The sequence below is a fragment of the Branchiostoma lanceolatum genome, chromosome 17, assembly GCF_035083965.1.
Source record: "Branchiostoma lanceolatum isolate klBraLanc5 chromosome 17, klBraLanc5.hap2, whole genome shotgun sequence".
NCBI classification, from domain to species: domain Eukaryota; kingdom Metazoa; phylum Chordata; class Leptocardii; order Amphioxiformes; family Branchiostomatidae; genus Branchiostoma; species Branchiostoma lanceolatum.
In genome coordinates, this window is record NC_089738.1 from 9,914,492 (window position 1) to 9,926,453 (window position 11,962).

Genomic DNA, 11,962 nt, shown 5'->3' on the forward strand with positions numbered 1-11,962 from the left:
CAAAAATAGACTATTACAAGTTAGGTTGCCCCCCCCCCCCAACATACATAAGTACGCTGTACACATAACATACAAATCTATGAATATACAACAATCTCTTAGGTATGGTAAAAAAAAATAGACCTGTATAAGTCTACAATGCATCCTAATGTTTTCCTCAAGCCAATTTTGAAAAACTGTTAAGAAAACTAAATAACTTAAGATAATTTGTAATATAGAGATTGATTCATTCATAAACTATAACACAGACCACCAAAATATACGTATAGCATAATTTGGACAGGAATGCTTTATTCTGCCATAAGCCAGACATTTCTATATACAGGAGTATGATACTGCCATAGATATATGTACAACATAAGTTACATCACTTTTAAAAAGGAGTGTAATACAAACACAGTGACTGACTCAAAATATGTTTGTCATTGGTAAAAGTGTATGCTACGTATGATACATTCTATAAAGCATGTTAATTATACTAATTGTTGAATGCAACGATGAATGAATATTACCCTTTGTTTTCAATTGAACAGTGCACGTTTGTCCTGAAAAGATAGAGATAGATTCCAAACATGCCTTGCCCCGTATGCTAACCATTCAAGAAGAAGGCTTTCAAGAACTTAACTGGCTGAAATATGTATCATTTAGCGGTGACTATCCATACAGTTTACTGAAAAATTACATACAGGACACCTCAGACCGGACCTGGACCCTCTAGTAGCATTCCATGATCAAATATCACAACAAAATATTTTGCAGCTTGTTTTTCCAATAAATGGCAGTGTCAAGATTTGGCCTGTCTCTACACATAAATTTCTCTTTGATTTGAATGAAAGTCTAAGTACTACCAATGGGCCCCATACTCAACATTTCCACCAATTTTTCATTACATCAATTCATAAAAATGGATCTCACACTTGACACAAAATTGGGCCAATTAATAGGAAGCAATAGAGACAAAATATTGAGCATTATTGTAAAGCCTGTAGATTTCATATTAAATACTTATTATAAGAAACTACAGTGGCAGTTTTTACTGCAATTTCTAAGAAGAAAAATATAGCACAAAAAAGACATCACAAATCTACTAAATGTATTCACACAAAAATTAGTTCAAGCTGATCCCTGTTCCAAATGTTAACATTTATCAGTGAAGCACTGGATCCACAACGGTACAGTATAGTTTAGTGCCCGATGTTCTTAGCTATAGTTAGTAAACTTTGTCATTTTCACTTTCTCACATTTCGCTTTGGTCCCTCAGACAGGGTAAGACATAGTGTCTCTTAGAAGTACAGATTGTGAAGTTGTTGCCTATATTGTGTGTTACACAACACACGTTCTTGTTACAGACTATTGCATGCACTATCAGCTCCCTTTTGTAACTACATACAAGTACAAGCACCATGCTTGGGTCAGCTATGTTGTGTGCTGCTTTGTGTGCTGTACCAGTGCAGCTTTCTTTTCGTAAAAGTGTGCTGTCCACTGTACCCTCCGATGAAATGCTGTCTAATACTGGTGACCAGAAGGGAACTGTTGGTGCTGTCTGGCTGGCTGCTGTGGCGGCGGTGGTGGTGGTACAGGTGCTGTCTGGTTCCCAGACAGCTGTCTCTGGAGGTGCTGTACCAGAGCAGCTGTCTGTTGCTGTTGTGCTGTCCTCTGCACCCCCATGACGCTCTGCTGCATCAGGCTCTGCTGCATCTGCTGTTGCTGTGCCTGTTGCAGCTGTTGCTGCAGCTGTCTCTGCCGTGCCTGCTGTTGTGCCTGCTGTTGTGCCTGCTGCTGTGCTTGCTGTTGCTGCTGCTGTTGCTGCTGTTGTTGTTGTTGCTGTGCTGGGTACAGGTTAGCCTGCTGCATGGGGTCAGTAGACATCATGGGGGCTCCACCACCCATGGTATTCCTATGCACAAACATGTATAAGGCAACATTTGTGATATTGTTAACAACTCAGCACATGTAAGAATATGTATAGCCATTAAAAACAACATATTAGCTAGTCAAAACTGCCAAAGAAGACCACTTAAGGTACCAATAAAATCTGGTCTACATGTACGTGGACAGGTGGTCACTACAGACAGGATAATACATATAGTTTACATCATCTAAAGGCTTAGGTTGAGGTAAAGAAAATACAAAATGCTTAATGCTTGTGTCTTGTATTGGGACTGACAAAAAGTGGTCTTTTGGACATGGTTGTTAGACTAAGTTTGACTGTAAAAGAAAGATAACAGACCTTGCAGACTGCCCCATGCTCATGGCCTGGTGTGTGGGCTGAGTCATGGAGGGGCCGGTGCCCTGGGCCATGTACTGGTTCTGCTGGGACACCGGCATGTTCCCCATCATGCCTGCCGACTGACTGGTGCTGTAGCTAGAGCTGTAGGGTGGGGAGATCATGCTGCCGCCCGCAGGCTCGGGGTGGGGGGCCGGCATCACCCCCTGGGACATCGGCTGATGCTGGGCACTGTACCCTGCATAACTCTGCAACACCAGAACACAGTCAACAACAACAAACTCTATCAAAACGCAAAACCTCGAACAAATGCGTACATGTCTCCCCATTGGTATGCCACACGACATGACAGTGATTTAATGAACTTTGATTTCTTTTAAGTCTGTGTTCAAGTTATGTGTCTTTTGTATTTAACATATGATTGTTCTGTTATGTTACCTTTTCAATTATGTGATGTATTAATGTGCTAAATGTACAGACTGCAGGAAGAATACCTGAAAGGCCAAGCTAATTATAGTGATGGATCTAAATATAGTGAGGTCAGAAGGGAAGGAGATAACTAGTGACTAGAGTCATTGGCTCTTTCATGAGCATATTTTCTGAAAGCTTTCACCAAGCAATTTCTAAACCATGTGAATAAAACACCAACAGAAAAAGAAATCTGGGAAAAAAATCGAAAAGAATGAAAAGGTAGTAGAGTTGGAGGACTCCAAATTATTGCTACAAAGTACAAACATAAAGCAAGGCCACATTGTCACAGTTCCTTAATTTGTGGTCCTTCTGATAAAACCAAACGGCTCAGTAAACTATTTAAAGTTCTGCAGAGAAGTCATTTATCATTTAGGGATGGTGACAGGTCTTTTATGTAATATTTAGTCAATACATCATTTTTTACAATCCAAATGTAATTTGAATGAAAAGCAGCCTGCAAGCCAATTTGAGCTTCTCATGATTGAACAAAGGTTTAAACAAAATTATTCAAGAGCCACAACCACGAGAACTTGATTGACCTGATAAGAAAACTGAGGTAATAAAGCAAAGAAATAATAAAAATAATAAAACATAACAAACCGATTTTCTTTGTGAGACTGACTGTTGTTGAGTGTGTACCTGCTGCTGGGGCAGGTGGTGGAGGGACGGCTGCTTGTCGTACGGGGAGTACATGGGCGGCTGTGAGGCACCTGACTGAGCACCTGGCTGCAGGTTCTGCTGCGCAGGTGCCTGCAGGCGCTGACGCAGGTGCTGGTTACGCCACCTGTGGGGACGAGAATTCCACAAATCAATCAATGAATAAATAAACAACCAAACTGTCAGAAAGGCATTCTGATACTTACATGTTTCCCAACACCAAAATTAGTCAATATTTCCTAGTATGAACTATAGGGTAGGTACTGTTTTGGCATATCTTTGTCTAAAAGATAAATATTTTGTATTTATTTCAAAAAAAGGTTCAAAATTTTTAAAAAGTGGGTCTATTTCAACAAAAGAAAGAGTAAATCGTGTGTGAATGCTATTCAGCACCAAGGACAGTTCTAGTCCTGATGGACTTACAGTGACTTTCCTCACTCGATCCAGGTGTAAAAATGGGAAACTGACTTCGGTTAGGGAGGTGAAAGGCAGTGGAAGGAGAGGGATGGGCTCTGTCTGCCAACACCATTCCAGGACACTATGGACAACAAGTCACTGCCCCTACGGCCTCAAATCACGTTATGGGACTACCTTTACCTTTCACATTTTCCATACATACCGTTGCAGCTGTAACTGTTGGTTGTTGACCGGGTGGTTCCCAGGTTGTCGTGCTCGCAGCATGGAACTCAGCGCCGCCTTTGGGTTGATCATTCCCATGGGCCTCTGCTCCATCCTCGGACCACCTGGCAAATAAAAACAAACATCAGTGGAAATCAATTCAGGGTGGACAATAATACTAATTAAAGAAGATACATCATGATGGCTTTGCATGGCATAATCAATTTTTGCCGGAAGGTCCTGGATTGGAATCCCCTGACATGCCCTGATGTTGTGCCCTTGGGAAAGGCACTTAATATGAATATCCTCACTTCACTCGTGAAATTGAGTACCTGGATACGTTTAGGGACGTCCCTTGGTTAGGACGTTAAATGGAGGCCCCATGTTTAAGGAGAGCCACATCTCAAGCACGATAAAGAACCCATCACACTTTTTGAAAAGAGCAGGGTTCCTTCCTGGTGTGAGTGGATCAAATAGATCTGTCCGCATATATAGCATGTATTCTTCAGTACAAACCTGGTGTGTTATGCCATAAGGCAGTTTACCAGGTATGCAATGCAAACAAAGATGTCTTTTACCTGGGGTAACATCTTGTAAGTTCCATGTACATACCTGGTGGTAGTGGCTGCTGATACCCATATGACGGGTGAGGGTTGGGCTGTAGATAGTAGTTAGGCTGCATCATGTGTTGCTGGTCTCCATATGGGGGGATCTGGTTCATTAACGTGCTCGTATGGCTCTATATCGAAGAGAAAATTAATACACATTGTGATTAACAAAACATACTTTTCTTCCAATAGCAATGACATTTTCCAACTACACTCCTAGGAGATGCTCTCTTTCATATCAATTTTTTTTAATGAAGCATGTCATCATTATTTATGTATACTTGCCTGGGGAAGGCGAGAAATCCTACAAGACTGCCGCAAAGTTAAGGGGGAATAAAAGCATGTAGTAAGTATGATGTTAAGACAGTGACTACACTATAATGTAGTATGAGACCTACAGTAGAATGGTATCGTGATATAAAATGAACCATGATCAGAATAGGATAGAGCAGCATGGTTAGGTTAATAAAGAGGTAGCTGATATCAGAGGTGTCTACGTATCCATACAAATTTTTGAAATTCATTTGAGTTTTACGGAATACATACGAATTTTACAGAATTCACACGATCCACCACTTAGAAACATACACATTATATTGAATTCATACGAGTCTTACGGAATACATATAATCCTTACAACATATATTAATAAAACTCATATAAGATTAGCATTTTTCTTTGTAATGGATCAAATACATTCCGTAAAATTTGTATGTTTCTTAATAAAAGATCGAATGAATTCCGTAAAATTTGTTGTATTCCGTAAAACTGGTATGTAAAATTTGTATGAATACGTAGGCACCCCTGGATATGATGACGTGGAGACAAACTACAATGGCACTATCCCCTGCCCACATGGTTTACAGTCACTGTGGTCGGTACAGTATAAGAACAGACCTGCTCTCTGTTGGACTGGCTCACTGCCTTGGACTGTCTCCGTTTCCTGGCTGCCGCTGCTTTGGTTTTCTTGGGCGTCTGCGCAGGCTTGGGCTCGGGCTGCTTGATCGGGTCTGGTGTCTGCTTCCCTTGGTCCTACAAGGGTTAACAAATTAAACTTCATGATGCCATTCAAAGAAAATTGTTTGCTATGTAAAAACAGATTCTAACCATATACTTACTTGAGAGATCTTACAACATACATCCTTTTGCCAGCGCTACATTACTATGACATTAGATCACAGTATGTCCAGGACCAGAGATACAAAAACCAGAAGCTCTGCTGCAGTACCAAGGTTGGCCACCAGGAGGACAAAAATCGACCTTGATCATCAGGTTCACAACACCTACCCACATACCAAATACCTTCACAATCGCAGAACTGTTCTTGAGATATTGTGCCGGAACAGCACGCACATAGAGATGCAAACAAATCCGAAACTATACCTCCATTTTAATGTAAATGAAATCTAATACACAAAACGTACTTGAGCAGGAGCTGCAGTTTCCTCCTCCTCCACCGGGGGGAGTGGTGGCGGCTCCAGGTAGTACTCCATGGGTTTCTTCCTGGTGTGGGTGTGGTGCAGCAAGAGTCTGTGCTGCTCCTCATACAGCAGTGGCTTCCTCTCCATACGGACCGCACCAAACCAGGACCACGACAGGGGACCAGGGTTCTTGTGTCCTTCCAAGAGATCCCAGCCTGATACTTTCTGTTTGCTGGCAACTTGGAGACCCTGAAATTGAAGCAAGGCAAAACAATTACTTACAAGAACAAAAGAAACTCTGAGGTAGCAATAGCCAATGAACAGCTCTCTAAGAAATCTTACAGTGACAGTGGCACGTGCTATGCCTGTTCCTGATTGGCTATTTAGTCAATGAACAGCCATCTAAGAAACTTTGATCCTGATTGACAGTTTGTTAGCCAATCAACAGCCCTGTAGGAATTATTCAACTTTGGGGTGGCAATAACTCCTTCTGTTGCTGATTGGTTGTTTGTTAGCCAATGAATATTCCTAATATACATGTATTCAAACAACAAGGATGTAACACAGTACCTGCTTCTTGTCAATGGAGTCAAAATCAGCGATCTTGTTGCCCTTTGTGTCTATGAGGCTTCCCATTGGCTCACAGGTGATGACATCAGTAAACTGTTTAGACAGTGGCAGAAGTTGTCTCACTTTGTCCACCCCTGGAGAGTGTTTGTCACCAAGCTCTTTCTGTAAGGAAAACAAACAAACAAAACAACATCTGTAAGCTATAGAATAATGTAGTGCTATTAGTAAACAACCAGATTTTAGTCCTTTCTCAAGGTTCCAAGTCGAGTTCGAATCTGACCGGGGTTCGGGTTAGGGCACGGTAATCTGCCGGAAGTTCACGGTCGTCACCCTGATTTCTGCCCCTATTGCTTGGTGATCGTTATAGCTATGCATAGATTTTTTTAATCTCCAGAAAAGCCTGGTTGGTTTGCCATCAAAGCCTTTTTTGTATCAGTCCGCCACAACGGCGATGCAATTATTTTGCCTGATGATCCAAATACATGTAGTAGCGTTTTTATGCCTTTTCAATGAATTTGCGTCATCAGAGATTGCCAAAAAGTGACTTTTTTTATCTTATCAAATTTTTCACCTACGTACCTTGAGTTTCTTTATGAGGTTGATGTATATTCTTCTCTCGTCTCCAGAGCTAGGACTGCTGTCTTTGCACTCTGATGCCATGGTGCTACTGAGTAGTACACACAGCATGTCCAACACTGTGGTAAACAGGGCACTGCAAAACAACAACAATACAATTTGAATTAACTTTTAGCACACTGAAGTAGCCGTTTGGCAGCTACTTCCCTATTGGTTACAGATTTAGGCATCAGGGAGAAGGTTAAGGACTTGTGTTGCTTTTTTTCTGAAGACAAGTGATTTTTCAACTTTACTTTTCCTTTACGATTGATAGTGGTCCTGATGTTGGAATCTGCTGCTAATTGTTACTGTAATTTACTTATCTTCATGGTAGCAAAATTTCATGGTGTACGGAAAACGTACATTTTCACTGAACTTTAACTTCAAGGTGGTGGCAAGTGATTTACAGAACGGATGTGTGAAGGAATCATAAAGGTTTTTTCCACGGTGATGATAAGTTCAAGATACAGAGGTGACCGTGAAAACGGTGAAAATAAAGTTATACTGAAAGAAACAAGAATTAAATTTATGGCTATATCAATGGTTGAACTATGATTAATGCTAGAAAGCACCGATGAGAGTTTACCTGTTGTTCTGAGGGTCCACAGTACCAGAACTGATGAGTTGTAGCAGTAACAGGGCCCAGTCTGTAGTAAGCTGGGTACTGCGCTGGACAGTGTCAAACATCCCACCCAACTGCAAACACACAAACAACAAAAAGATATAATTTACAGTAAATCCAGTCAATATTGCGGTTGGTTTTGGGGAAATAGAGTAGTTCACAGCAAACATAACTACATGTATATTTCTGATGATGACATTTTTGTGGTTGACTAGGGTTCATTTAAGTACCTAAACTTAAGTTAACCTTAAAACAAATAAAGAATTACAGTAGTCATGGTCCAAATATATAATGCATATAGAGTCTTTAACAGTCTATACAAAAATCGTATGATGTATTGTATCATAAGGCATCTAGACGTCTATATTGTTGAATTATACATTATACATATTAGGCAACAATTCAACAATCACTATTAGTCTATTACATACTTACCAGGCTTAATCTAAGCTGCAAGGATTCCTCCAACATCTTTTTGTTCTTCACATCCTCAAAGAAATGTTCCTGTAAGGACAGAAATGGAAAAGTCTTCAGCCTAAGATCATAGTATATAAATAAATATAATCATGAATGATTATCAAAGTTAAACTTAAGCTTATATCTAACAAAAACTTAATGTATAAGCTAACTCAATTCATACCATTCTCTATCACTGCATTGACTGTACTCACATCCTTTTCTTTGGCCTGTAGCAGCTGTGTCAGCTGTGTCTGTAGAGAGGACAGCAGGCCTTCACGCTGTTCATCCTGTCCTTTCAGACAGGTCAGCACCACGGACAGGAAGGGCTGCTGGTTCAACAGGGACAGCCTAGAGGGAACAGAACAGCGATCAGCTGGCATATTGGACAGTATGGTGTTGTGCTTTTTGTGGCAGAGACCGCCATTCTTGTATAGGGCTGTTTAGCCATAGATGATGCTTTAGGGCTGTTGTGAATTTTACCATGGTCAATACTGAACCACAGAGGCCATATATATGGTGTTCTGCTGTTCAAGACATAAATTTTGGGTGGAAAAGCAGATTGATAAGACAGCAATATGAAAGAACACAGCTACCCAGGCTAGGCAACCACAGCTGTCAACTGATGCTGTCCTCAATTATTGAGGGACAGCAATTATTTCTTCCACCCATACCCTGTGTCTGAAACAGCTTGCTGTCCATTCTGCAGATATAGCTGTAAATCAATATTTTCCTTGCACACCATTTTCATAATATCATTACTCTTTTGTGGTCATCATCTTTGATTGAACTGGACAGCATCATCTTTGACTGGCATCACATTTGATTGTATCAATATCGCTAATGCTTGGAAATATCAAACCCCAACCTTTCCAGGAATCTACGAACGTACGTTTTCTGAGCTTGCCGCTCCCTGTCGGCCTTTGACCTGGCGAAGCAGCTGTTGCCGCTCTCCAGCACCTGGCCAGCTGCGCGCAGCACCCGCCCCTGCACCGAGCTGGGCATCTTAGAGATGAGAGGCGCCACCAGCCAGCTTTCGTGCCACTCCACATCCTCCCTATGGAAGAGGTGATAAGTTAGTCATTATTTTGTGTTATCACAGAGGTGGTGTAATGGCAGGGGGTTTGAAAAGTACATGACTCTCTGACATCAATTGATGAGATGATACTGCTAATGCATATAAGTTTGCGGTAGTTTGATATACCCAATTTTTGCAGTAACCTCTTTTTCACAACAAACTTTGAACCACCACTATACGCCTACCACCTTGTTTTAACCGTGAACTGAAAGCCACCCAAAACACTCCATTTTCTCCCTACCGTGAAATTGAATCACGGGGAACTCAAATGTGGAACCCATCCACAAATGAAATGATGTAATAGAAAATTAGCCAATGACAGCTGACAAGCTTACTTGGCCTCTCCCTTGTCTCCTTGTGTTGTCTGATGCTGGAACACTTCAATGGTGCAGTGGGCTATCTTATCAAGTAAACTGTTCATCTCCTACAAAATAAAACAGATCAAATAAATTCTAAGTATGACATTTCCAAACTATTGGTCTTTAAAAGCAATCAGAATCTACAATACACAAATGTACCTTTAACTTTAAAGGGGCATATTGTGACATGAACATAAAACAAAATTCTTTGTTTTTGATTAGTTGAATCTACCTTATTACACTGCACAGCAATATTCATCACGTACGGATGCGACTTTGCAGTGTCGTGCGAACGTCTTGAAAAAAATTATATACGCAATCCCCACCGCCGCTTGAATTGGCCGCCATCTTGTCCAACATTCCGACGAACCACCGAACACGCGATCGAACGCCCGACGTTCTGAAGTTTGTTCACTTGTGGTGATTTTTCTGTGACGCTCGAACTCCGACCATACAGTTAATTCAGATTTTTCGTAGCGTTCTACGCTGGTTTATTTGCATATTAACTTGCGGGACGGAGATGAACCAGATTTTACACGTTTTGCGTTTTTCCTCGTTTATTAATGGTGGAAATGTGACAAAATGACGGGAATATCTTGGAAATAAGTAACAAATAAGTTACAAATGTGAATCTTAGTGGAGATCTTTCAAATTCTTACTATTTGTAGTTTTTGCCCACCAGATTCTACAATATGCCCCTTTAAGATACTTTTGTGAATTACTGATACCAGCTCTAGTTCAATAAAAAATAGGTAAATGTTATCATAACTTCTTTATCTATAGAGAAGAACCTACATACCGAAGGTGGACACTGTTTTATCATCACTTGCAGTTCCAGCCAGGACACACGCAGCCACCACTTGTCCAGCCGCTACAGGGATAGTCAGAGGAAAACATCAAAATTAAAAGAAATATCATTCTGCCCATTTTCTTAGTATATACCATTTTTCACTAGTTCTACTTTTGGTAATTTGCTTTAATCATACACCACATCATAATTAGTTAAAGTTCTAATTTATCTCAAAATCTATCTAGCACTCAAATTATAACTATATGGGAGTTGTTATACAAGTCATGTAATAGCAGTAGAAAGTTCTTACCTGTAGAATCTGACTGATGACTTGTTTTTGTTTATCACCGCTGTCGTCATCGTCCAGTAGTCCTGGCATCCCGTCTGGGTAACAAATCAACTGTAGCAGGTTCTGGGCCTAGAGGGGAAATATGACAACCATTGCATGCAAACAAGTTCAACCTAGATTGCGGGAAAAACCTTTCAAATGCAAGAATGACAAGATGTCTGCCAAGAATGAGGCTGTATGCTGGGGATTGTCAATAAGTAGCAAAGCTCTAATTGTGGATAACCGAGGTCGAGGGCAAGTTCAGGCTTGTGTCATGGGAGCAACAATTGTGACCGATCGTGCTCTACCACAGAGCCACGATCATGGCCAATCATGCTGGAAGGGCTAATGTATCATTAATATCTTGAGCAATGACAACTGTATGGCTATACTGTATCATGTATGGCTGTACTATATACATGTAGCTGTACCTGTTGCTGTGACAGCATGGGGTCCAGCAGTAGTTCTGCTGTACACAGGCCCTCAGGGTCGTGCAGACAGCGCTCCTGTACCCACTCCTGCTGACAGATGGTGCGCAGACCGTACTTGGCATACTCGTGGAGGCTGGCATTTTCAAGATGACCTAAAAGGGGGAGGGGGCCACAAGTAAGTAAAAAGATCTAGACTAGAATATGGAAAAAATATAACTGTGAAAACACAAGCAAATAGACAGACCATGAACAGTCTGTACCTCACAGTGAATCAGTAGCCATTTACTTTTTCATGTTTGATTTATGAGTAATAGTTCTACCAACTCCAACATGCCACTTCCTGAACTAGACCTTAACTTTAATCACTTTTGACCCAACTTCCTGTTAGTGTTAACATGCTTAAAATTCAAATGGAAACTGCAAAAGTGTGGACAGAACCCACAAGAACAAAAGACTACAAAACCAGAAGAAGGTAAATTATGACTGTAATGATTACCTGACCCACGAGACCCCGATCCACCAATGTCAAGGTCGAGGTCGTCCAGTCCAGAGATGGGGGCGAAGAGGCTGGAGATGCTGATCTCACCTGAGGAGTTTGTATTGTTACCTGGGCCTCCCGAGGTGTGGCCGGCATCACCTGTGTAACAAGGGCAGTGTTGGGGAACACAAATTCATACTCAGGGTTTGGTGTTAAACGAAAAAGACATTTTT

General features: G+C 41.1%; 1 protein-coding gene across 3 annotated transcripts in view; it reads right to left on the minus strand.

Moving 5' to 3' along the window:
* Nucleotides 1–274: 274 nt before the first annotated feature.
* LOC136422724 (mediator of RNA polymerase II transcription subunit 12-like protein) overlaps nt 275–11,962 on the minus strand; it is a 34,515-nt gene continuing 22,827 nt past the window's right edge. Inside the window, exons 27-45 of one of the 3 annotated variants that reach the window (XM_066410576.1) lie at nt 11,748–11,888; nt 11,252–11,403; nt 10,803–10,910; nt 10,502–10,573; nt 9,679–9,767; nt 9,158–9,322; nt 8,481–8,616; nt 8,245–8,313; nt 7,774–7,883; nt 7,152–7,284; nt 6,573–6,734; nt 6,006–6,251; nt 5,479–5,613; nt 4,867–4,893; nt 4,586–4,712; nt 3,975–4,098; nt 3,338–3,482; nt 2,231–2,475; nt 275–1,897 (exon numbers count right to left, since the gene is read on the minus strand). In XM_066410576.1, the coding sequence (XP_066266673.1) occupies nt 1,507–1,897; nt 2,231–2,475; nt 3,338–3,482; nt 3,975–4,098; nt 4,586–4,712; nt 4,867–4,893; nt 5,479–5,613; nt 6,006–6,251; nt 6,573–6,734; nt 7,152–7,284; nt 7,774–7,883; nt 8,245–8,313; nt 8,481–8,616; nt 9,158–9,322; nt 9,679–9,767; nt 10,502–10,573; nt 10,803–10,910; nt 11,252–11,403; nt 11,748–11,888 (2,777 nt within the window). In that variant the 3' untranslated portion in view covers nt 275–1,506. Of the gene's footprint in view, nt 1,898–2,230; nt 2,476–3,298; nt 3,483–3,974; nt 4,099–4,585; nt 4,713–4,866; nt 4,894–5,478; nt 5,614–6,005; nt 6,252–6,572; nt 6,735–7,151; nt 7,285–7,773; nt 7,884–8,244; nt 8,314–8,480; nt 8,617–9,157; nt 9,323–9,678; nt 9,768–10,501; nt 10,574–10,802; nt 10,911–11,251; nt 11,404–11,747; nt 11,889–11,962 lie in introns of all 3 variants that reach the window. The other 2 variants (XM_066410573.1, XM_066410574.1) reach the window with 2 other exon arrangements.